The sequence below is a fragment of the Solanum verrucosum genome, unplaced genomic scaffold (assembly GCF_900185275.1).
Source record: "Solanum verrucosum unplaced genomic scaffold, falcon-dt-bn FXZP01000268.1, whole genome shotgun sequence".
Taxonomy (NCBI): domain Eukaryota; kingdom Viridiplantae; phylum Streptophyta; class Magnoliopsida; order Solanales; family Solanaceae; genus Solanum; species Solanum verrucosum.
Window position 1 is genome coordinate 9,744 of NW_026019957.1, and position 27,444 is coordinate 37,187.

Below are 27,444 nucleotides of genomic sequence, written 5' to 3' on the forward strand. Positions count from 1 at the left end.
TCTATATTACCGTTGCAATTAATTGTAAGGGTTCACATTAGTTTGTAAAATTTCAAAAAAAAATTTAAGAGGTAAATTGGCAAAATTAACTCTTATTTATGATTTCTTAATATACGTGTAAAAAGAAAATTGATCAACCAATATGAAACGAAGAGAGTAATAATTATAAGTAAACCCGATCAATTAATCATGGACCCATAAACAAGCTTGTTTTTGGGCGAATAAAATCAAACCGCACTTTGAAAATCACCACTATAGCAATTTGAAGAAGTCTCTCAGGAAATTTGAGTCTAAAAAGTAAATTCAAATCATATGAATGTTTTTAGAGAAACTTAGAAATAATAATAGGAACAAAGTCATGTAGTTCAAACTTCGAATAAACTACTTTTGATTTTGAATTTACGTGTTTGAAACTTCAGATAAACTACTTTTTATAGTTTTGTAGATACATGTCTGAAACTTCAGACATGAGATAATATCTCATATGATCACTCAATTATGAGCTTTTTGCATAGAAATCACAGAACTATGAGTTGTCTTCGTCAACATGCCTGCTTGTATAATTTTTTAAAAAAAATAAAAAAAGAAGAAGAAAAAGAAGAGGAGGCAAAAAGCACAAGAAAAATAAGAAGAAGAATGAGAAGGAAGAGGACAAAGCAAAAGAATGACAACGACAAAGGTTTAAAAAAATGGCCATATTTTTTGTAATTAAATTGAACGAAGGATCTTTTTGTGTAATTATTCCGTTAAATAATTTATTTGGACTGTCCATCCATCTATGGATGAAGAAAATGTGGTAAGCTCAACTTGAATACCTATAGCCTATTGCACAAATTACCAAAATTACATATAAATTGTGTTCTGCGATCTAAACTAATAGAAATAGCACCCTGGCATGGATGGGTATTTAGTTGGTCGTTTTGTTCCCTTCGACTCATTAATTAATTTTTCTTCTTCTCCTTCTTCTTTTTTGTTGATGGTCACAATCACGATTTCTTAATCGTGGAAGTGAGAACGGGTCGTGGAGATTTCGATGCGAGGGATCCCTTCATTGTCCCTTGACTTGTTATAGCTTTTCTTTAACCTCTTCTTTGTTCGTATTGAAATGGAAGAGAAAAAAGTCTCCCTAAATGCAAAAACGACAACTATGCTCCTCTTGTAGGTCAAAGTTAGCTCTATATTTATCGTTCCCGAGGTAGAGAAAGTCATCTTAGGCGTACAAGACAAAAAAGGAAAAATAGGAATTCAGATAAAATGAGATAATAGACTAGGAGAGGTCCAAATAATACCATAAATTTATTGGCTTCCAGTATTTCGCTCGACTAATATCCTTCCAAGTAAGAATGGTATTTGAAAGCACCTGAATTTTCTGAATCCCCTCTCCAACTTGAGCATTGAAGAGGGAATCCAAAAATAACTAAAGTAATTATAAACATATTAATATACAACAAGAGGTGTATACGATATTTTTTGAGATTTACTATCATGATTTTATGTCTTAATAAAAAATATAACATGAGACATCCGATTAAAGACAATATGACCGGGCATGTAGTAGTGTCATAAATGAGCCGGGTCTAAACACGCTCGACTTTCACACTCTTTTGTCAATGGAATTCAGCCGACAAAATTAGTCACAAAAATGCAAGGAATTAATCAATTATTACCACTAGTTTAAGCTTTTCCGGCCACTGAACTTTTCCCGTTTCTTTCACTTGTGAAAACTCTACATCGAATGTCGTGATTATTTATTTATAGGGTTTATTAACAAGTTTCACTTTCCCTTGATCTCCATTCTTCACTGTCTTTCTTCGATCCAGAAAAATGGCGAATTTTTCCAATCAAATGCGACTTTCCTCAACTCTTCTGAGGCGTTTACACCAAAGAGTTGCTGCTGCTGTGAATTCATCTTCTTCAAGAAATTTTACTACAACGGAAGGTCACCGTCCCACCATTGTTCACAAGCGGAGTCTTGATATTCTTCACGATCCATGGTTTAACAAGGTAATTCAATTTTCATGTTTTTTTTTGAACGTGAATTTACCAGATCGTTGTGTACTTTTGGCTCTATAACTTGAATTGATATTCTCATTATTTGGTTATGTAAATGAATTGTTGAAAGATCAGTAGAAATGTTCTTTTGTTTTGTTAGTTGATTTTTTTTTTGTTATTTTGGTAATTTTAGTATCTCTCAGTTGGTTGTCTATGTGAGGTTTCATTTCACCTCCTCAACCCTCAATCTAGAAAAGAAAGAGTTTGTTGTAATTGGAAATTTGTGATCTCTTTTGTTAAGCAAATTTATTTGATATTGAAGTCTTATATGATCGGCAGATTGCTATTATTCATTTTATGAGTGAGCAGTTTATGTGCAGCTAAACTAATCTATGGGGCAACTTGCTTTAACATAGAAGCACATGTACTGAGCAATTTTGCCCACCAAGGTTGGATTAGATGACCACACACTGAGTGTTGTAGTTGGGACTCAAATTGGGACTCCCAGTGCTATGCCTCGACCACTCAGTTATTCCCTTGGACACTTGCAAATTGTTAATTATAGTTGTGCACTACAGAGTGGAATTCCTCTATGCACTAGTGAATGAAAATTTAGGAACGTGAGGTCTACTTTGGGTTTAATTATAAGAAAATTAAATCCTGAAATCAATATGAAAGTGATGAAACAAGAACCAATAGTTAGATAATTCGTGCTGCCCCTTTCCACTGGTGTTTGTTTTGTGCAATCTATGCGAACCCTCAACAAATAAATAATAGATTAAAGTAGGCCAATGAATTCACGTCAGGGAATGGGGCAGTGGTTGTAGCTTACTGACGTTCGACTATTGACCTAAAAGTACACTATTCCAGCAAGCTATAAACTTTAGCTATCAGTATTTGTTGAGAGTGATATCCAATCCTCAGGGAGGAGTCCATATTGTGAAAACTTCCGTTTCAGTACCAACAAAATTCATTCCTGATTTCGTAGTTTTTGATTAATGTATGTGAAAAAATGGACCTTGTGTTTAACTCAATCCCGAAAGCTAGTTCTTGAGGGTGGATTGTTGAAGATGATATAAGGAGATAACAGTCCATTGCCCTAACCATGTGAGACTTAACTTCCCATCCTCCCCCTTCCCTTGTACGCCTAGGACCGGACAACTGAAGCGTGGATAATGTAAACACGGGGATCCAACATTGAATTACACAACAACTTGAATCGATGAGTCTTATTTCTAATACCATATGTATTGTTTGGGCAGCCATAATTAATGTCCTGAAGTTCTTTGTAATGTTATAAAGTTTGCTCAACTCATTGGGTAGTTGTCATGGTCCTCACCATAAGTAAAGCTTGGTAGATGGCATGAGATTAATTAAACAAGTCATAAAGGCTACATCGACCCAAAATTATTTAGGAACCTTTGTTTGGAGTGGAAGTGCACGTTGTCTCATGCAAAGGCTATTTTAGGCTCAACAGTTCCGATTTGAGAGGGTGTATCAACACGAGATGGTTGGTGGAGAATCACATGTTGTCTCATGTCGAACTTAAATGATTCTGACATATACTCTCACTCTTTAGTATGTGCACAATAGTATTAAATTGGGATTTAACTTCAACACAATAAGCACAAAATTGGGAATATACTTGGGATAATTTTTTCATAAAGTAACCCCAAGTCATTCGATAAAAAATCATCCACAAAGGTTAGAAAATACTTAAACCCAATTTTGGACACAACATGACATGGTCATATCAGAATGAGCCAAGCCAAACAGACTCTCTACGTTTATTTACTCTAGGACCTATCGAGCTATGGTGATATTTTGTACCGACACAACTCACATTCCGATGAAGAAATATTATGAAACAATAGGTCAAAGCTTCTTAAAAGTAGACGGTTAAGGATGTTCCAACTGACCTTCATCAAAAAAGGATGTTCCAACCTACTATCTGCTTCAAATGGAGACATGACTCTAGAACATGCAACATATCAAGACCACCAATCTTCAAGGATGTAGAGACCATTAGATAATGTCTTGTACTAATAATTTGCTTCTTCATACCACAACAACGTACCCAGTATAATCCCACAAGGAGGGTCTGGGGTATTTGTTTCATCATAAGATCCTAAAATAGACAATAATACGAAAAGAATGAGATACAATAGTTTAAATCTTATGTTACAGTCTACGCACAAAGATTAAACTAAAGGCGAGTTTTGGTACACTACTTCAAAAAGGTATGAAGTTTAGCTGTCTGCAATTGATGAGCGTGATATCCAATCCTCAACTAATAGTCCATATTATGTAAACATCCTTGTTTTTGTCTTCAGTACCACCAAAATGCGTTCCTAGTTTCGTAGTTTTTGATTGAAGTATATGAAGAAATAGGCCTTGTGCCTAACTAAATCCCGAAAGCTAGCTCTTGAGGGGTCGATTGTTGAAAACGATATAAGGAGACTACAGCCCCCCCCTAAAGAAGAAAGAGAAGAGATTACTGTTTAACTTGACCCGGTGTAGCTAGCAAAAGTATATCTCTGAAGAAAAGCTTTAAATCACCTTTTCTTTCTAGTGGATAGTATTTGACAAGGGGACAGCTTTACGCCCTTCATAAGTTTGTTTCATTTTAAACAATTCATCTTCTGTTTTTAAGTGCTTGAATTGGAGTATTAACTGGCAAAATTGTGTATAGAAATGTGGATAATGCAGCCTATCCTGATCACTCGTGCTGGTAAGCATCGTGCGATAAGCATTTTCTTGCCTTAAACTATTTCATATTGTGAACTTCATGTGAACACTGGGAAATACTGAAGTCAAGATTCATAATAATATGTATGAATTTTAGGGAACAGCATTCTCATTCACTGAACGTGATCGTCTTCACATTCGTGGCTTACTGCCTCCAAACGTGATGTCTTTTGAACAACAAATTGCACGGTTCAGTAAGTCTCTATCCACAATTTAATTGCTATCAAATTTGGGCTATCTTCAAAGTCAAAATCTGTGACACTTTAGCATCTGAGTGTTGTAATGAATAGATACTTCCTCGCAACCTTTTAGTATTCATTTTTTTGAGTTTGAGAAGAAATTTGTACTTTTCTTCACAAATTGGAGATTTTCAGGATCATGTGAATTTTAACGGTGGATATTTCTGCCTTTTTTTTTTTCTTCTAATACGCCTTGATAGTTTCTCACTTTTATTAGTGGGATATACTTTCTCCCCTTGTCAATTCCAAGTAATGGATCCATTTACAAGTTTTTTTTTTCCTTCTTCAAAATTTGAATTGTTAAAGCTTACCAATTCTTCTTTATTTTTTCTGAAACTAAAGCTTACCAATTCTTTTTTTTTTTTTTGATGAAGTAAGCTTACCAATTCTTTTCCTGAAATTTGAATCCTTAAAGCAACAAATTCAGAGTTTTAATCATGTAGGCATTCCCCCCCCCCCCCCCCCCCCCAAGAAGTGCGTTTTTTTTTAGTTCATTTACTTACATTGCCAATTTTAAACCTTTTTCTGCATGTAACAGTGGCTGACTTGAAGAGGCTTGAGGTACAAGCTAGAGATGGTCCATCTGACCCATATGTTTTGGCCAAGTGGCGCATACTTAATCGCTTGCACGATAGAAATGAGACTTTGTACTACAAGGTGAGTAACTGAACTTGTCTTTTAACAGCACTACATTGTTTTGTGATGCTCTATGATGACATTAAGGGGTCTTTTGTTGAAGGGATTAGGAAAAATAATTCCAATATAAATTTCTGTATAAAATTTACAATGCTTGGTTGGAGGAATTTCGAAAGTAATCCACACATATTTAATGCAGTCTTTGGTTGTTCATAGTAAAAATCATTCCTGCATAACTAATCCGACACTTGATTGGCAGTATTACATGATAAGAACATTGAATTATGCGGGAATCTATGTATTATTTTATGTGTCAATATGAAAGAAAAGTACATTTATTAGCATTGCGGAGATAAAAGTATTTTAAGACAAAAGTACCCTTAAAATAAGTAATCCCTTTATAACTGTGCATGTATTAATTGTTTTTCTTTTGGATAACCGTGGTGTTCGGGCCACTTGCGCACACCTCAACTAATTTCATGGGATACTTACTTTTCACCACATAACAACCTCTGTATTATTATTCACCTTATATCATTCCTTCATTATTATTTCCTGCATACACAATCCCTACATAAGACCCGCATATCTAGTATGTGAACTAAACGACCCCTAAAGTGCTTCGGTTTGCAAATCTCAGTCGGACATGTCTCTTGCACTGTGACAATACCCACCTTCTTTTTAGTAACTACCATTCCAGTGCATAGCAAACCTCGCCCCCTAAAGAAAAAGAAAGCAGCAAGCTACAAGCTATGTGTGGCATTCTTTCTCTTACCGTGGAATTGACTGTTGCCTAAGAAATACAAAATACTTGCTCTTAAGAATTTCTTGTCTTTCAGCTCCCATGTGACCTTTTTAAGATCTGTCATCCTGATTTTTTAAAATCCCAAAGCGTCTGATACCAAGCAGGACCATTTCCCATTACATAAGCCATCAAAAATCTTCGGATTTGTTCAGATATGGCCTCTAATGGGGTTATGTAGGATATGTCTCTGTCTCTTTTGTATAGAAGCCTTTGTTTTTTTTTGTCTCTCTCTCTTTACATATATATATATATAAGGTCTTGCTAACCTACTATTTGAAGGTAGTTGGTTAGCAATGCCCCCATTTTTCATTTACCTAAAATACCCTCACCATCTCACTTAAAATGGGACTTCTCTGTCCTTTCATTAGAAAAATTAAAATCGAACACACCTCTCTCTCCTCCTTTTTTTCCTCTTTCCCTTGCGAGTTCCACTGCTACTCCAAAGTCTGGCGAGCTCTGGTGTTCGGATTTCAATATTTTTTTTAATGCTCATATTAGAGCTCATAGAAAATAGAAATTAAAAGCAACATTAAAGTTCGCTGTATAGAAAAAAAGTTAAGAAAATAATAGGATGGGGAAAAAATGATGGGTAAATGAGTTTGCTTTTGATCGGGAAAGAATCTCTTAAGAATTGGAAATAATGGAAGATGATTAATTTTATTTCTCTCCCCCACTAAATCTAATTAGTCATGTTATCTCTAATTCTTTTTCAGGTTAGGCACATCATCAAACATTTTGTCACAACATAATGTATATCAATATTGATGAAGGAAAAAGATTTTTGCCAACTATTCAAGTTCAAAAAAAAGAAGAAGATTTTTGCCAACTATTAAAAATCATACATCAAGATGTCTATTTCCAACATGCATGAGCAAAAATCAAATAAAATTTCTGACATGTAATAGAAACGAAAAAAAGAATTTGCCAAAAAAATAGGAAAAAGCTAACACTAATCACCAAAAAGAACATCACATTTAACAAAATTGTGATCACCAGCAAAAAAGGTGCATCAAATTAAAAAGGAACCCCCCTACTGAGATTTGGTGGCAATTTATTAGAAATGCTTAGCATAAAGATTGTTGTTCTCTCTAAGACCTTGTGCCTTGCCAGCGCCATTTTAGAAGAAAAAAAAAATGAGCAAGAAAATATAACTGATAGAGAGGGAAAATACCCATTTTCCAATTTTTTATTGAGAAGGCCCATTTTCCAATATTCATCAGAAATAATTAGCATAAAGAACCTGTAACAAAATTAGACCAAAACACTCCAATTTTTAATTCCCCAAAAGAAAGGAACTTGCGATATCAAGAAAAGAAAGAAGAAAATAACATGAGATCGAAAAGAAGAGTACCTTAACGTAAGGCATGTTGTAAACCCAAAGAATGAGAGAGGAGGGTGTCAAAGTGAGAGCAGGGTTAGTGATTTATGGGAGGTTAAAGGCAATATTGGTGGGTTGCATACATGTGTAATGTACGGACATCACAAACAGACGAAAAATAACCTTCATCGTACCTCAACCTCATACATTTTTATATATATATATATATACACACATATACATACTAGTTTTGGACACATGTGTTGCGCGTGTGTCCCATGCGGCAAGTAGTACATATGCTATAAGTCATATGAAAATTGTTGTGAAAGAATATGGATAACATAATTAAACAAGAAGAAGTAATCAAAGTACATATTTGGTGTTCTAAAAAAGTGTAACAGAACTTTTGGCATGACATTGAAGTTCCCAAAACCAACAACAACAACCTCCCAGTATAGTCCCAATTCCCAAAAAGGGGGTCTAGAGAGGGTAGAGTGTACACAAACCTTACAACTAGGCTGTTTACGGAAGACCCTTGGTAAGAGTAACGAACATCAAAGCAGCTAATAGAAAAATATAGAAGTAAAGAGGACATAGAAACTAACAAGGACAACATAACATAACATACCAAAGAGGGGCAACTACCATAACCAACTTATGTGATAACTAAAGCATAACAAATAACGAGTAACAAAAGTTGTGAGATAGGCCAACTCGCTAGACAAATGCTATTACTTCTGGTAAAAAAATAAATATCGGGAAAAAGATACAGTGCACCACTATATCCTGCTAGGAAATGACCTTCTACCCTAATCTGTGACCTCCATAACTTCCTATCTAAGGTCATGCCCTCGGAAAGCTGGTGCTGCGCCATGTCCTGTCTAATCACCTCTCCCCAATACGGCATTGAGGTTTTCAAAACCAAAAGAACTTATTTTGTTTATGGTGCAGACGTCGTTTCTTTGCCGACAATTTTTCTCCTAAAAAATTGAAGTTGTGAACATGCTTTTAATATGAAAGACAAAAAGGAGGAAGGCACAAGGGAAAACTTAACTTTACACACCTAGTAAGTTTGCATCTATTTATTTTTTAAAAAAGAAGTTTGCAACTATGCTCCGTTGTTCTTCAAAGGTGAGTGTTAGGCATATTCTTAATGTCCATTATAAAAGATGATTAATTAATGAGCAAAATGCAATATATCATGCTAGATAATTTATCATTAATTCAATTTATTAGGTGAAGCAACATTTAGTTAATTTATATTGGTTTGTTATAAAAAATTTGTATATGAGGACCTATGGATGAGAGTTATTCCTTACTGTGGCAGGTTCTAATGGAAAATATTGAGGAATATTCACCCATAGTGTATACTCCTACAGTTGGTCTTGTTTGCCAGAAGTACAGTGGATTGTTCAGACGTCCGAGGGGAATGTACTTCAGTGCCGAAGATCGTGGGGAAATGATGTCAATGGTTTACAATTGGCCAGCTGATCAGGTTTGTGTATATATGAACCAATCTATATGTAAAGCTTTACTTGTTACTCTGGGAAGACATTTGAATATTTTGGTATTTCCTACTAAACTGATGTGAACTGCTCTTAGTTACCTTGTACAGATCCTTTGTACTTCAATATCTTCCTCGATACACACAGATGCATATTGTTTTGAATTTTTGCTTATAAAAGGGCTGAAGAAAACAGTAAAGTAATCGTGCGGGTGCTCTGCAATTACTGAGCAGTTCAGTTGATTTTTAGATGAACAGAACATGTCAAATTGATTAGATCATAACACTATGCAGCACATTAATTTGCTTTTGCATAATATTAGGTAAACATTATATGTCAAATAGAAGTTTTTCGTTGAAACAGCCTACCGCCAACACAAATGGTGAAAAATGAAGATCTTGTGACCCTTATCAAGAAAAATGAACATATATACAGTTGCATTGCAATACTATCAATTGACTTATCCTTTACAGTTCCACCCATCCCTCAAAAAAGGGAAAAAAAGATAAAAAAGAGGATAAATTCACTTTGAGTTGTAACTGGTCTTGTGAGATAGTTAACTCTTCCTTTTGACTTTGATCTTGTTCACTAGCATGGATGATTCTACTGCTTCTCCATTATGTTTGTGTGTAATTGCTTTTTTTTTTTTTTTCCTTCTGATAGTCATTTTATAGTAACTATCTTGTGAGATAGTTAACTCTTCCTTTTGACTTTGATCTTATTCACTAGCATGGATGATTCTACTGCTTCTCCATTATGTTAGTGCGTAACTGCTTTTCTTCTTTTTCTTCTGATAAGTTATTTTATATATCAACACTCAACAATGAAAGTGCATTTCATAGCTGGAGTTGCAATGTAGGTTGACATGATTGTTGTAACTGATGGAAGTAGAATATTGGGTCTTGGAGATCTCGGAATTCAGGGAATTGGTATTGCAATTGGGAAGCTGGATCTGTATGTGGCTGCTGCTGGGATCAACCCTCAAAGAGTATAATCTTGCTCCATGTTGCCATTTCATATTGCTTGATGAATAAGGTTGCTTTCATGTAGTAAGCACTAAAACAAATAAATCTTGCTCCATGTTGCCTCTTCATATTGCTAGATGAATAAGGTTGCTTTCATGTAGTTAGCACTAAAACAAATAAAAGGACACGGGAAAAAGGGAAAAAAAATTACTTATGGGAAGTGATGGAAAGAGGAAATAGATAAAGTATTTGTATGTCAAGAGATTTTCTTTCTCTTTATTTGAGAGGTTTTATTTGTTAAAAAGGGTTGATGCAATTGCCAGTGACTCTTGAAGCATTTATAGCTTTGCTTGCTTTAGGAAATGAATGAAAATGAAGAGATACCATGTCAAGCGTTTTGTAACTTTCTATTATGGTTCTTTTATTCTTTTAAAAATTGAAGTATTGTGTCATATCTAGTGAATAGTAGTAGTCTTTAATGGTTTTCTTATTGTAGAAGCTAGTTTTTAGTGGATCAACTTATTTCTGACATTGCTGATGTGAGGCATCAGATGTCTGTAATTCCTTATGATATAGTTTCTCTTGCCATTTTTAGTTTCTCATACATACATGTTTTTGTACTTAACTCTCGTCGTTAGCATTCTTTATAAATTTACTGATTCCTTTTTCTGTTTCCAATAGGTACTGCCTGTAATGATTGATGTTGGAACTGACAATGAGAATCTCTTGAAAGACCCTTTATGTGAGTACTTATTCTTTATCACGGTTGATGTTAATTCACATATAGTTCTCCAATAATCAAATCAATACAAACCAACTACTACATTATGTTCTCTTTAGGTTCTGGAATATGTCCCTGTTTATGCGTCTTTGTTTACCTGAATGAATAGGTATATATTAACACAGTTGTTTTTAATATCTTAACGGAAGGCATGATCATACTACTCATTGAAGTGTGCGGTTAAATGGGATTTTATGTTGTGTATACCTGGCATTTGGAGTTGCACAAATCCATGTATTATAAAAGAAACTTCCAAAATACAAGCGCATATGAACTTTGCCTAGCAGATGCTTAGCATTTGTTCTGATCTAACCAAGCTAAAAATTTTGGTCATTGCTTGATAGATGTACTTGCTCTTGATATATCCTCCTTAGTCCTGTTTCTCCTTCCTTACCAGTAGTAGTAGCATTATTCTTGTAGTTCCTTGTCCTTTGATTATTGCATTATTTGGCTGTTGTTGTTATTCCTTTTCTACGAATGCTATGCTTTCCTTATTATTTACTATGTCCTCTTTGATTCTGTATTTTTTTTTTCTATTGTCTTTGATATGTGTTATTTGAGCTGAGGGTTTTTCGGAACTTGCTTCTATACCTCCATGAGGTAGGGGTAAAGCCTGTGTATTCTCTACCCTCCCCAAACCCTACCTGTGGGATTATAGTGGTACGCTGTTGTTGAGTACTTATTCAAACATCCTGTTTTCATACTCTTTTAAGTTTATCTATGTGGATACTGTAGATTGTTGAAATTTCTAATTGCAACCATTGTTATCCCTGATATAGATGATTGCTATCATTGCTCACTACCTTTCGGAATCTCGAATGTGTTAGATCATTTTTTGATATCAATTGTCACTCGGTCATATTTAGCTTGCTACTAGTAATGCCTATTGATTCAGGTTATCTCTCTCATTCTTACTTTGAGGATATTCCTTTTTCATGCTCATAGATTTGGGACTGCAAGATCATCGGCTTGACGGAGAGGAGTATATTGAAGTAATTGATGAATTTATGGAGGCTGTTTTTACTCGTTGGCCCCATGTGATTGTGCAGGTACTTCCCATGGTTCATTTGAGCTCTTTTCTTCATTCTCCTAACTAATTTCACGCTAAGTTTGTATTGCCCTTAAATTAACAGTTTGAAGATTTTCAAAGCAAGTGGGCCTTTAAGCTGTTGCAGCGTTATAGAAACAACTACAGAATGTTTAATGATGATGTCCAGGTAAATAACTTTATCAGTCATTGCCAAAGTATTTTGGTGTTTGGAAAAATATGATTACGATTATAAACGAGTGAATAATAAAAGTTGTTGACCTTACTTATTGACATTCTTAGGATTAGGGATATTGATTTACTCATAAATCGAATGAAGCAAAAGATTAAGCTGGTACAAACATCTGTAAAATATTCAAGGCATCTACTTGTTATGTATCTGCAAACCTTGTGGGGAGAAAAGAAAATATTATGTGCATTCACCCCACGTGTCTCATCTCTTGTTGTCTAGAGAGAGTGCAAAGTTTACTCAATAATTATGATATTCATGTTTGCTTTACATGGCCATACTTCCACAACATTTGCTTGTTCTTGGATGCCAGAAAACGGAGGAACTCTAGGACTTGAGATGACAAATTGTATCCATCTTTTGGTACATTATTGGCCTTTTTGTTTGTGACGGGTGTTTCTTACTCTCAATGAGACATTTTACTTCCAGTATCCTGATTTTCTCAAGTCATTTTTCTTATTTCCTCTTGAAATTTAGAGCCGTAATATATTATTCTTATACGCGTCTGCTCTTATCTTCAGATCAGATAGAATTCCTCACTGGAGTTCCTTAAAGTTTCTGTGCTCTTCATTGTTTAACCAAGTTTTATGTTACAAGTGTGGTACAATTTTGTTTTTTACTCAGGGAACTGCAGGAGTTGCTATTGCTGGTCTTCTGGGAGCAGTAAGAGCACAGGGAAGACCAATGATTGATTTCCCAAAAATGAAGATTGTGGTGGCGGGTGCTGGAAGGTTAGACTAGTAAACTGTTCTTTTCCTCTCACTGCACCGTATAATTTCTTACTCGAGTTATTAGCATGCCATTATACAAGAACTGTTTCGTTGTTCATATGCTTCATTCTTTCTGTATTGCATTAATGTACAATTCTTTCCATGTTCCAAGTCACTCCAATCCTGTTGTTCATATCTTATTGCCCTGAATCCTAGAAATACTGTTCGATTAAGTATAGTAGATTTGGTTATTCAGTCTTTGCATTACTGGTTGAATGGTTAGTTATGGTAGAAGATGTCCGGTGTGATACTTAAAAGGAATATGGTCTCATGTTGAGTTGAATTATTGCTGCTTTCCATTTCATATGAGTTATTTGAGGGGCGGGGGACACACACTAACACATACATCGGGAAGTGGGGAGGATGGAGAGTTTGACTCTGTTAAAAAAAAATGGACCTTTGGTTGAATTCAACCCTAAGGGCTCGTTTAGTACGAGAGATAAGGGATAACTAATCCCGGAATTAATGTTAGGATGGGTTTATCTCATGTTTAGTTGGGATAAAATCGCTGGATAACTTGTCCTGAGATTAGTTATCCCAGGATTGTAGTGTTATTTTTATTCCACATTGAGGGTGAGATAACAATCCAGGGATAACTTGTTCTCCAACCAAACGAGCCCTAAAGCTAGCTCATGTGGTGAGGATTAACCAAGACCATATAAGGAGCCCACCACCATTCCCTCAACCAAGTGGAAAACTTAACACCTTCTTGTACACCTAGGGCAGGACGTTTGGAATGTGGACAGCAGAAAATGCGGCTCAATATTGTGTCAACTAATAATAGGGATGAGTCTGCTCTGATGCCATGTTATAGAAGGTAGACATTGGGCCTAACATAGCCACAATAACTAGCTCATGAAATGATCTTCATAAAAATAAATAAAAAATAATTAGCTCATGATATGAAAATTGTCCAAGAGCATACAAGGCCACCGCATTCATTTAATTAATCTGGAACACTCTAATAAACGAGTAGAATACTATTTGAGACATTTGGTGCACTGAGCTTTTCCTCCTTTTGTTTTCTTAGAGCTTTCTTAAGGTGCCTTGTTCTCCAGGTGGAAATCTGTATTGAGGAGCTCTTTTATGCAGCCAAAATACTAGTTGGAACATTTGAAACATCTCATCCTTTCTTCCTTTTCTAGAGTTTATAAATTGATCCAAATTATATGCTGCTAGATGTACCCTGTAGATGGAAATCCAGGTTGAGACCTATATCATCCTGCTATGTGATGTCAGAATCATTGAAGTGCTAGCATTCATGGGTTTGCACTGCCTCCAATTTTACTTGAGTCCATTTTACTTCTTAATGAATAAACAGAAAGACCGATGCCTGCCTTTTTGACATATCATTGTGGACTATATTCTAACCTAATGTTAGCTCTTATTTATTAATCTGAAATATGACTGTTTTGACATTAGTAAGTTTGTAACTTTTGAGAGTCTATCTCTATGAGCTATGACTTAAAGAACTTGGTATGCTAGGCCCGAACATCCAATTCGCGCCGATAGACAAGCATGGTTCTGTCGTCAAAGCAAATTGCCCAAGACAGAGGGCAAGCCTATGATGCTTAGGTGCACATTACACCTCAGGCTAATCAGAATGATTGAAAAAGTTAGGAACCTTATAAGAATGAGTTCAAAATCAACTATTGAGGCGTCTTTTGGGTTAAAACCCATAGGATAAATTCATGTGGGCTTAGGCCCAAAGTACACAACCTTGACAGTTGGACCTGGACTGTTACTCGGATGGCAGTCGTTTGGGGGTTCTTTAAGGACCAATTCACTTTATGTAGATTGACTTCGCACGCTGAATACTAAAAGTAATTAATTATGAGATATTAATAGACCATCTTCAATAAATTATTTCATAATCTTGATCTTCAATTTCAGTCCTCCTAATTACTCACCCTTAAACTTTACCTAGCAGTAGGCTGCAAGAAATACCATTTGATTGGGACATAATTTTTATCATGCAGAGTGAACAGTGAAGTTGGAAAACGAGACTTGAGTGGCTTGTTTTCCTTATTTTTAAATCTTAAATTTCTTTCTATCTGCACGAGAGACTTTTTGAGCCTTTTGCATTACGGTAAATCTTTAAGGTTTCTATATTTTAAATCTTTGGTAGTGCAGTGCAGGAATAGGGGTTCTTAATGCTGCTAGGAAGACAATGGCAAGAATGCTAGGGAATACTGAAATTGCTTTTGAAAGTGCAAGGAGTCAGTTCTGGGTGGTTGATGCCAAGGTAAGCATCCCCTCAACAACCTTTTGACTCAAAACTATGCTTCAATCGAGCAGTCTGACATTTTTTTGTTATTTATTCTTCCTTCTGTCAATGACATTCTTGTTATCTTTTTCTTATTGCCGGGTTAGTACCTGTTCATAATTATCTTAGAGAATATTTACCTTTCCTTTTATCCTGTTTTCATCATTTTTTTTATGAATAGTAGAAATGATAGTTTTCATAAAATCTTCGTTCTTTTTAAGTGCATTTAACTTTTGAAAATGTTGTCTAACCATTGAAAAGGTAATAGTAGAAATGATAGTTTTCACTATTGCTTGTATTTTGTTATAAAACTCTTGTCCACTGCAGTGTTAAGACTTGTGCCTAAGTCTTGAAGGCAGGTGCAGCACATGGTGGATGTTTTGCTTAGTTTAGGTGGTGCAGGTGCGTCAGTGTGGGCATAAAGACACCAAGCTACTTTGAGACGTCTTATCACCCATAAGCTCTATTTTGAAAGATGATTTTATCAAACAATGAATATTGTCAACAAAGGGACATATTTTGTTAGCGAATGTAATGAATGAATTTGTTACTGACTATATAAATCAAAATTATAAATTTACTACTCCCTTTGACTAGGCATGAAATTTAGGAAAGTAAGTGAGACTTTTATATCTTGTGGTCTTTAAACTAAAGATATGTATAATGTAGTAATGTACCAAAATGCCCTTAGTATATGTGGTCTTAAACATGCCAGGTGAGATGTTGGAATTAAATGGTTACTAAACATAGAATGTGGCATTGTTTTAAAACAGACTAAAACGGAAAGAAAGATAATTGAAACAAAGTGAGTATAAGAAAACTAGCATTTATCCTCTATTATGAACTTAAGATTTCAAATTTGTGTCTGAATCAGAAGTTTAAAATGATTTTGGGCTTAGTTACATTATTTTACTTCATTTATTTCACTTAGTGGTATTTTTTTCAATTCAAATATCCATATAGTTGTTTCTTGTATTTACAGCAACTTTTTTTGCATCATTCAAATAATTTTCATTTGTTTCTTCATTTACGTCGTGCTTCACTAATGGTCAGGCTTGAATTATGCCTTACACTCGAACCTTATCAATCCTTGGTGCTTTTCTATGCACACCTTTGCCAATGCTGATCCAGAGCCCAATGCATACAGATATAAGTGAGAGCATAAGTCCTGTGAACAAGTAAAAAATCTGGTGGTGGTTTAGGTATTGCGTAGAAAAATGGGAAAGAAAGTACAGATACAGCAACAGAGTGGAATATCACTTGTCAGGTAGAAATTTGACGAATAGTGAGTAATTATAGGGTTATACAGCATATTAGTATCAGCCTCTTTTGGCAGAAATTATAAGGGTCAATGCAACAAGCAAGGTCCTGAAAAGTGCTGACATGCTTGTTGCCTGTGAGCAGTTTTCAATTTAGACTCTGGTTGTGCCTTAAATGCATTTAATGTGTTTCTTTCTCTTCTCTAGCTTAGATTGTCGAAGTAGTCTGATCCAATGGCTACAGTATAATGATATTGTAAATGTTAGTCTGGACTTCTTTTGCTTTTCTATATTCCTCTGTGGATATGAAATTATTTGGGGAAGTGAAATGTATTAGGTGGGTTTAATTATGACATAATTATTGATGGGTGTTTAACAAATGTATCTAGGGATTAATTACTGAGGCACGTGAAAATGTTGATCCCGATGCTCGCCCGTTTGCCAGAAAGATCAAAGAGATTGAACGTCAAGGTCTAAGTGAAGGTGCAACTCTCGCGGAAGTGGTAATTGACCTTTATCCTTTCATGAGTGAAAACTGCCTTTCTCATTTTTATTTAAGAATCGGGGCTTTTATGGTCTGTCACTGTCTCATCTTAGTGTAGGACTCAAAGTTTTCATAATTTCTCAATTGCTTACTGTGAATATACGTTAAGTAAATTTAGATGAAAGGAAAATGTTCACTTAACGACTGTTTCAGCCATAAGATAAACATTTGAAATCTCAAGGAAATGTTGCCCGAGGCAAAAATAAGAAATTGCAGTTGTGTTCAAATGCAACTAATTAAGTTAGTGGGGCAATAGAAATTAATTGGTCAGATTAGTGGAAATAATATGATGATGGATTAATTCTGATAAGGCCAGCCAAGATATATTAGATCTTTAGATTTGACAGTTTGCCTGAATAGTGGTGCTGTGAACTTGTCCAACATGAAAAACAGAACATAGATTTTGATGCAATAAAATCTTCCATAAACTAAAAGTGTGAAAGCATTCTACAAAATAGAGAAAATGTAGGTAATTATGAGGTTGTGACTTACCTTTGAATCAAGTTGCCAATCAACTGTTTTCTGGAAGGCTCGTCTTTTCCATTGTGAGAGCCATAACAGAGCTGAAGAGAGAGAAAGTTAGGTATGAGATGGAGAGTATAGAGATAGAAGCTTATATACCAAGAAATGCATTGATTCATGACTGAAATATCCCATATATTCTTTGCCATGTACTATTAGTATGACACAAATTACAATGTCTTGATTCCAATCAGGTACGCGAAGTGAAGCCAGATGTACTTCTTGGTTTATCTGCTTGTGGAGGCTTGTTTTCAAAAGAGGTATGGCATATAGAAATTGATAATTTGAATCTCTTTTAGCTACATAAATATATACACTAGTTTCCTATATTTGTGGCCGCAACGAGAACATAAAATCTTGCGTGATAAATTTTAGCGAGATTTATGATTCAGCATTCTAACACTGATAAGAAGCAACATGCTTCTCCAAATTTACTTAACATGATACTAGCATTTTTGTCACAATCTATATCATGATCTAACAATGTTTGCCCAAATTTACTTAACAAAAAAGTACCTCACTTAACATTGTTTGTAAGTGTTTATGATCATCAAACACTCCATGTATCTCTAGCTGAAACCGATCTCTCTGTTTCTTGGATGACATTTGGAAACTAAAAAAGAGAGAATCAGGCCAGTTTAAGGATTCTCATTAGGTATTAAAGTTGGCTTGTGGATTGGCATCCGTACACTGGAGAAAATGAGAGCTGCTTTAAACATTACTTACACAGGGAAAGAAAAGGAGAATGATATATACTAATTGAAAACATACAAGGTTTTGAGAAATTGTGAAATGTGAATATTTCAGGTACTGGAAGCCCTTAAGCATTCAACTTCAACCCGGCCTGCAATTTTTCCAATGTCAAACCCAACGAGAAATGGTATATACTAATTGAGAACATACTAGGTTTTGAGGTTGATAACATTCTCATTCACTGTTTTTCTTCATTAATAGCTGAATGCACCCCTGAGGAAGCATTTTCTATTCTCGGTGAGAACACTATATTTGCAAGTGGAAGCCCATTCAAGGATGTGGATCTTGGTATGTCTAGTAACAAATTGGTTCTAAAATCTGCTATCATTCTTTTGAGTTCCTCTGACTTGATAGAGTTTTCATACTTTTCTGCTTTTGGTTAGTAACATTTGGAGTACTGGTTTGCATGCAAGTATTATACATAGATAGCAATTACAAAATAGTAATTTTATGTAAACTGTAATACTCCCTCGTTCCATTTTATGTGATAATTGTTGACTGGGCCGGTAGTTTATTTAAAACAAGGACAATATATGGAGTTTTTGGAGCTTTTAGGGAGATGTTGTAATTGACTGTATGGATATTCCCATCAGTGTTTTGTAACTTTTGGTTTTGGTACCTGTTATAATAGAAATAGCCAAATAGGTATATACAATCCTATTTAGAATAGGAATAGGAATAATATATAGTTTCCTACTTTGTAAAGGATTGTATTATAGTGTCTATAAATAGGGATTCTATGTAATAATGTAGACACGAAAACAATTTAATAATATTCTTCTCATATATATCTCACATGGTATCAGTGTCTCTAAGATCTTGGTAGAGAATCAAAGAGCTTCCGTTGTTGGCGGGCGACTGTGACCCATATATGCCACCCGTCTGGCCAATGGCTATGTTAACAAAAGTAGGGCCAATGATATATGCATGAACCCCATATTCTGGGGAAGAAAACTCAGTTTGACAGGTCACCATGCGTCAATTTTCAGTGACTTTCTAGGATTGTTTGTGTCAATCCTATATCCGTCAGTGTTTGTGTAGCACTGAGCCATCTTTATGGTGACTACTTTTTCATATCTAATTTGTGTAGCGCCGTGACATCCATATCTAATTTGTGTAGCATCGTGCCATCCTTTTGGTGACTACCTTCTCATTTCTAATTTGTGTAGCAGCGTGCCATCCTTTCGGTGACTTCTTTCTCATATCTTATTTGTGTAGCACCGTGCCATATTTTCGGTGACTACTTTTTCATCTTCAATTTGTGTAGCATCGTGCCATCTTTTTGGTGATTACTTTTTCATATCTGAATTCTGTAGCACCATTTTTTCTGGTGACTAATTTCTTATTTGTGTATTGTCGTGCCATCATTCCGAATCTACCCATATAATTTCTCTTTTTCAGTAGGGTCGTGCCGGCAATCCGACCCTACCCATTTAATTTCTATTTTCCAGTAGGGTCGTGCCATTATACCGACCCTACCCATATACTTTTATTTCTTAGATTGTGACCACTTTCAGCCATCAAATCTAATACCCCGGCGTATGAGCATGTTCCGACCAGTTTTTCAGAGACTTTCTTGTTTAATATTGACTCACCTATTGATTCCAACGCGATCCATATACTTTATACTGGATTTTGAGCACTTTTCGGCAACCGCTGCATTGTGAAGAAGTCTATATGGAGCAACCACCTAATTTTGTTGCTTAGGGGGGAGCTTAGCAGCCTTGTATGTTGATTACTATTTCATGAGAAGACCAAACACATTGAGATTGACTGACATTATGCATTTAATCCAGTATTTTAATGAGAAGATTAAGCATGTTGAGATTGAATGTCAATTTTGTGAAGTCTAGTGATCAACTTGCAAATATCTCACCAAGCCTCTCATCGGTCCTCGTATTAGTTGAATTTGTAACAATCTAGGTACATATGACTTGTATGCACCAGCTTGAGGGAGAGTGTTGGAATAGAAATAGGTATATACAATCCTACTTAGAATAGGAATATGAATAGTAATAGGAATAAAAATAGTATATAGTTTCCTACTTGATAAAGGACTGTATTATAGTGTCTATAAATAGGGTTTTTATTTAATAATGTAGATACAAAAACAATTTAATAATATTCTTCTCATATATTCTCACAAGAAGGTACTTGGTCAATAAACCTTTACCTTATAAAAAAAAAGGTTTATAAAACAAGAACTTTTGACATATAAGCTTAATATATGCAAAATATGAACATTTCCGTAACTACCAACAGTTAAAATGATAGGTGGTAAGTGTTCCACACAACCCTTCTTCTTTCCCCTCCTAATAAAATATAGAGTAGTTTTTTATCTAGTGGGGTTCCAACAAGTCAAAAGGAGATGGGATGTAAGCTTAAATAATTTCTAAGTATAGAAAAGGTGCCTATCTTTTCAGACATACTAATAAGGAAAGAGAGTCGACATTATATAGAATGAGGGAGTAGTGTTTAGGTATAAAATAAAAATTCATGCTACTATGTTATCGTCATGCATATAATTAATTGACTAATTCTATTTATTGTGAGTTTAATATTTTAAAGTTGATCCAATATCTTGTTTATGACATATACTACTTTAGTTTAGTCATGCACTAATTAAGGAAATAAGTATTTTGTAAGTAATTTTAAGTGCATAGGATTTTAATATATATGTTCTCTAAGTGGTTTGAAATCTAAGCATGCTTATGCCAAGACTAAATTGGAACATAACCAAGTTTTATCATAACGTTATTCAACATTTAAGACAGGGACTTCCCTAACTTGGGTTGGGAGATACAATAAAATTGCAATATATTTGGGAAACTAATCCTCTACGATTAGCTTGAATTTTAGTTTAGAGTTTCACTGTGTTTCTTTTATTCTCTCTCTCATATGAGAAAAATGCTAGTAGGATAGGGTAAATGTTGCAGTCCACTTTTCTGATATTCATTTTACTGCTGTTTATATGGAAAAAGAATTACTGTGTAACATTTGAATAATTTCTTCTTACTTTTGACAAGGAAAAAAAGAATCATGGTCTTCAAACCGTGTTTTACCAACAAAAAAAAGAAAGAAAAATCTTGTAAAGGAAAGTTTGGAAAACTTGATATTGGTATAGATAAAGGCATACAAGATAAATTGATAATATTTGGGTTGACAATGTTTTATCTGCATGTGAATTTTGCAGGAAACGGTCATGTTGGACACTGCAACCAAGCAAACAACATGTTCCTTTTTCCTGGGTTAGACTCCAAATGTCCAAAGTTTAAGATAGCTAGTCTATGCTCTTCTATACTCTCTTTACTATTGACTTTCTTTCCTCCTAACAATATATTCCGTACATGCTTCAGAATAGGACTTGGTACTCTTCTGTCTGGATCTAGAATCGTTTCAGATGGCATGTTACAGGCTGCAGCTGAGTGGTACTTCCCTTTTTCAATGCTTTAGTAAAGTTTCCAAGTCTATTGATTTATAGCACATGAGTAGCTTCTACTTCTATTTTCTAACTACAGTGTGGATTTTACAGTTTGGCTGCATATATTACAGAGGAGGAGGTACTGAAGGGGATTATATACCCTTCGATATCCAGGTATATGCCTTAGGAGTGGGAACTATTTTACAGGTTTACAAGGGGACAACTTGCATACCCCCCCCCCCCCAAAAAAAAAAAAGAAAAAAGAAAAGATTTATGCAGGGTTGGGGGTGGCTTCTTTGATCTACGAAGTGCAACTGTGAGACTAGTGAAAGAAATTGTTGAGTTTAACTCGGAAGTAATAAAATAGGATAAACTTTTACTATAAAAAATATATCTAATGTCAGTAACTGTGGTTATTTCTTTATTCAACTAAAAACCAATACAAAACAAAATTCACAGGACTTATGCCCACACCTTGGGGCTTATATCAGTGGGTCTTACGTCTCGCCCGTGGTAGACAAAATACATCGTCTCATGCCCTCGCCTTTTATATAGCTGTTGGAACGTAAATTGTGGAATGTCATTTACATTTAAAAAAAGATATGTGGGAGCAAAATCTGCTCATATGTTTTGCTTCTGCTGTTATTCTTTCTATCTCAATCAGTTCCTAGCAGCAAAATTAAACATTTACTGCAGGGAACTTTCAGATCAATTCATATGTCATATTTACTGCCGTCTAAAAATAGATAAGGAATATAAATTTTCTCAGTTTGACTCAGAAGTTGCTTTCCACTACAAGATACAAAAATAAAATTTCAGAAAAATAAGAAAATTCAATTTCAGAGACAATGCACCTGAATTTCTTTAGTTGGAGACCAATAAGAAACTTGTCTCAAGTTGGGACCAGCCTGAGGATCTGCTAAATTCCCAGTGAAACCCTCTTGATATAAGTAAATATGTCATACAAAGCTCCAGACTTCCTCAACCCTCTTAGATCTAGTTCTCTGTTTCTTAAGAATCATTTTACATTTTGAAATGCATCACTAAGATGTCATTGCTCTATATGCTTCAGATTTACATTGTTGCTAACATAGTGAATGATCTATTTTCATCACAGGATACGCGATATAACAAAGGAGGTGGCTGCAGCTGTGGTGAAAGAAGCTATAGAAGAGGATCTGGCTGAAGGATACCGTGAAATGGACAGCCGAGAGTTACGGAAACTTGATGAGGTATTTTTACTTTATGGATCTTTCTATGTACCAGTTACTTTGGAGATACAAAAGAGTTTCCATAGCTGTCTTTGCATGGGTGACTTTTTTGGACTATGTAATTAGTTAACTCAGTTATTGGATGAACTAACCAATAGCATATAGGATGAAGTATGTGCTATTTGCATGTGTTATAGTTGATGGAATTGGCAAGGGATTCAACTAAATTTGAACCCACTGGAAGCATAAAGGATTTCGTAATAGGCTAGAATTAAGAGAGAATGCAAGTTTAACTCCCATAAGAATAAAGGCATATGAAGAATGATTGTGAAATGAGATTGTGGTGCATAAATGCAGGCAATTTGGATATCCTAAGTTCATTTTTTCTGGTATAATGGCAATGATAGATAGAGATTTAACATACAAAATTAAAATTGGATTGTCCGAGTCACTGACCAATTTGCCTAAGCCATGATGGTACCTAAACCATACTTGTTATGCTAACCCGATAATCATGCAACCCAATGTTATTATGTTACCTTGAATGGCATAACTAAGTTTGAAAGCAGGAAATCAGCACACAAGGACATAAGTTTAAAACCAAAGCAGTGTGGAAAGGTCTAAAATAACCCCCAAAGACTGGTGTCACAAGTCATGAGTGTCTAATGGAATAATAATACATTGGTGTCAAATTACAAATACTGTCTGAAGGAAAACAGTAATGAAACAAGATAGGGGGAGAACTCCAAGATGCTGTGGAATAGGCCTAACAGCTCTCCCCAACAGTGTCCAAGTACTCTTGGACCCGCTCCTGAGCTCCGATGGTACTAGGGTCAGAAACGGCACAAAAAGTGCAGCAAATGTAAGCACAAGTTCACCAACTCTTATCCTGTAAGTATCATCGGCCGCCCCAACAAGGTAGTGAGGAGGGTTGGTCTAAAAATACCCACTTAAATAACCTGCAATAATATTATAATCTGAACAAAAGTAAAGCACATAACATCATAATGAAGTATGCACAAGTATAGTATATTAATATATGCACAGATGTAGCATATTTAGATATGCACAGATACACGAGTCGGAAATTGTGGATGTATGATAAAGATTTGACCTGTAGTCCTTTACTCAACACCAGTGCTTCCAGTGCAATAATCCTATGTGTACACTGCATCGCTGCCCAAGTGACCCGAGTGATTCAGCACAATGATCCTGCCTGTACAAGCGCACGGACAGCTCACATACCTTATCATATCATATGGACGTGTCATAGTGGCATCTAAGTGTGAAATCAAGTATGCAATTACAAAGTATCATACAATGCATGACTAACGACTAAACATGTAATCAAACATGCACATAACTCATAATGTAAATTAGCATGAAAATATAGCATGATATAATGTTTAAAGTAGTGATGATACAGAAAGAACATATAAAGCATGTATGACAACAATATCTTATATCCCGTATAACAATCATAACCCCGGTACCCTCTTATCTCTTGTCATCTTACATATATGGTACTTGCATATACATAGTATACATAAAACATTATTAATTTGGGGAAATTCCCTCATTGAGGTCAAAGCCTTATCTTACCTCAATCTGAAGTAACTCTTAACCTTCTCAAACCACCTTTCCTCACTCTGAATCCTCAAATAAGCTTGATCTACTCAAAAGAATACTCTATGAGGTTAGATGAATCCATGTATGTCGATTCCATATTTGAAAGCTCTGTCGAAGCAAAGTCAACCCAAAAAGGTCAACCCCGTGTGTCGTGGTCAAATTCCAAAATAAATTATGTTTTCGAGTTTCTCATAACCTTATGAGTCCAAATCTACAATTAGATTTCTAATCCGACTCAAGAGTAAGTGTGAGAGAACCTATTTTCCTCTTAAGGAAGATAATTTTAATATTGGAATGGTGCTGAATATAACAAGATATAGAGAATTCAAACAGCCGATCCCAAAAGCTAGTTCACAAGGCGCGAGAATTGCCTAATACCATATAAGGATACCAATTATCTATCACACAACCAACATGGGACTTCTGGTTCCACTCATCCCCATCCTCTGCACGCCCAAGACTTTGAAATGTGGAGCATGGACAATATAATATGGGAGACAACATCGGGTAAACCATGGACCGGGATGGGTCTGTACTCCTATACTATGTTAAGAAATGGGTCTTGGGGCTAACCCAACTCCAAAAGAGCTTGCGAGGTGAGAACTGCTCATGACCATCTAAGGATACAAATTATCCATCCCTTAACTGATGAGGGACTTCTAACAAGGTCTAATAAATTGATTGATTTCTACTAGTTAGCTTGAGTTTGAATTTTCGGTTCTATGATAATATTTAGAGAAGAAGCAAGAATCTGTAGTATGAAATGAAATAGAGAAACATAACAGTCGATTAAGGTTAAAGGGAACTGTATAAGCAGTGTATGAGTCCTGTTGTATTACTGTGCATAAAAGAATGAAGCACAAAAGAACTAAAATCTGAAGTAGAGCATTTCAGTTACCAGATGATGCGACTCTCACGGGGACATTAAAAGGATCTGCAAAAAAGACTCAAGCATGAAGCTAGAACTCACTAGTACGCTACACTGCAGAGATATGTTCGACGAGCTATTGCACATATTACCTGCTTCATAAAAGGTCATTCTGTATATTTACAGAAACGCCTTTGGCAGAAGATCACCTCAATATTTAGAAGCTGGCTGAAGTGTTATACCATAATGGGATCTTGAAAACTCTTATAATTTACATCTTTTATAATTCTAGAAAATGAACAAAAAACTTTTTAGCTAGCATAATCATCATAAAAAATATCCTCTTCCAGCCGTATGCTCATTATTGTAGGTGCTACTTTGTTTCTTACTTCCTGAGAGAAATTGAAATAACAAGGTTGCCTTCCTAAGGCATTCTCTCTCCTTCATCCATTCAGATTGATAGACCTTGAAACTGGTTTGGCTCTCCTTTTTTAGGATTACCATGTTCCGTCATTTCTCAAGGTTTCCCGCTGATGTGATACTTGTTGTAGTTTCTCAGAATGTTATTGCACTACCACTTGGGAAAACCTAAACCTTTTTTGATCATTCAAGTAGTTTGTTCTGTTGGTTGTAGAAATTGCCTACATTAATATTATTTCAAAACTTGGGTACTTAAATTGGTTGAACTCTATTGCAGGCACAAATATCTGAGTTCGTGGAGAACAATATGTGGAGTCCGGATTATCCAACACTGGTTTACAAGAAAGATTGATCATCTATAGCTGCTTGCAAAGCTTCATCTTTTCATGTTTCTCGCAACATCAGCAAGGGCGTGATGGATCAAATACGATCATGGACATTTTGTGACATGATGGGATCATGTTAAATTTAACATCCAGTAATATCCCATTCTTCAACATTTGATTGGCTGAGGACTTCTTGATATTATAGCTTTTGTTGAGTAGTCCATAAATTGGTTGTCTGTAAAAGTGAATAAATCCCCTTCTCCTTTCAATTCTGATTTTGAGCTTTGTCAACGCAGACGATGTAGTCTTACGGGCTGTTGCTGCACAAATGTACTATAAATTGCTCTGTGATGTAGATGTTGTGTAAAAAGTGTTTGTGAAGTTCTGATAGTTCTCTGTACTCTATTTGACTTGTACAATAAAGGGATGACTAGTATTCACATCGTTTCCTAAAAAATTATTACTACTAAACAAAACGGGATAAACTTTAGTACTTCATCAATGGAGGTTGAATTTTTCGATTCAAATTTGAGCAGTGGTCTCTTTAGTTATAGTAGAATTGGAAGGACGAGTCATTTCATTGTAAATTTATGGAACTTAAAGGGGTGGACCTACATGGGTGTCAACCCCTCGGCAAAATATTACACTATATATATAGGATAGATTTTTAATATTTTTGTATATATACTAATTTTGAGCCAAAGAAGAGAGATAGCCCAGTGGAATTGGACTGTGCAACTTGGGCTGCGAATGCTATCTTCTGTTTATAGGTTTGATTTCTGTTGGATGCGCAAGCTGCCTAATTTTCCTAAATTTATTTTTTTGGAGTTTGTACTTTGTACTCTAGTTCACACATTAATATTTTATTTTTCGAATAGCCTGACATAAGAGATATTGTTACAAGTGATATGGAAAGAAATTACAAATGAATTTTTTTAAAATAAGAGATATATACAGTTTGGCAGTACTTCGTTAAGGAATTCAAGTTTGGGAAATAATGGGAGGTAATAGCTGAAAAAATGGGGAAGATAAAAAGAGAAAAATAAAATAAAAAATTGGCTAAATAAATTTTCACATGCTTATTTTGAGGGTGCATTACGGAAAAATGAGCTTAAAAAGCCTGTTAAATTTTCAATTAAAAAAAAGGACAAGTGGGTCCCCCCTTTTTTTTCTTCTCTATTTTCTGGTT

The 27,444-nt window shown here is 35.2% G+C and overlaps 1 protein-coding gene across 1 annotated transcript; it reads left to right on the top strand.

Moving 5' to 3' along the window:
- The first annotated feature begins 1,617 nt into the window (after window positions 1-1,617).
- LOC125814490 (NAD-dependent malic enzyme 62 kDa isoform, mitochondrial) lies at window positions 1,618-26,753 on the top strand. The gene is made up of 19 exons (XM_049493942.1): window positions 1,618-2,004; window positions 4,838-4,934; window positions 5,518-5,636; window positions 9,066-9,233; window positions 10,103-10,231; window positions 10,890-10,950; window positions 11,935-12,038; window positions 12,123-12,206; window positions 12,891-12,997; window positions 15,170-15,281; window positions 16,951-17,064; window positions 17,822-17,887; window positions 18,435-18,507; window positions 18,582-18,668; window positions 21,574-21,628; window positions 21,737-21,808; window positions 21,913-21,975; window positions 22,919-23,033; window positions 26,207-26,753. Exons 1-19 carry the CDS (start codon window positions 1,825-1,827, stop codon window positions 26,279-26,281), a joined length of 1,881 nt encoding a protein of 626 aa, XP_049349899.1. The 5' UTR covers window positions 1,618-1,824; the 3' UTR covers window positions 26,282-26,753.
- The last annotated feature ends 691 nt before the right edge of the window (window positions 26,754-27,444 follow it).

What these genes read in the sequence shown, in the direction of transcription:
- LOC125814490 (XM_049493942.1), top strand. Translation starts at nt 1,825, where the DNA reads ATGGCGAATTTTTCCAATCAAATGCGACTTTCCTCAACTCTTCTGAGG. An exon ending in ATGAGACTTTGTACTACAAG is followed by an intron (nt 5,637 to 9,065) that starts GTGAGTAACTGA and finishes TTACTGTGGCAG; the next exon opens with GTTCTAATGGAAAATATTGA. An exon ending in TCTGGGTGGTTGATGCCAAG is followed by an intron (nt 15,282 to 16,950) that starts GTAAGCATCCCC and finishes AAATGTATCTAG; the next exon opens with GGATTAATTACTGAGGCACG.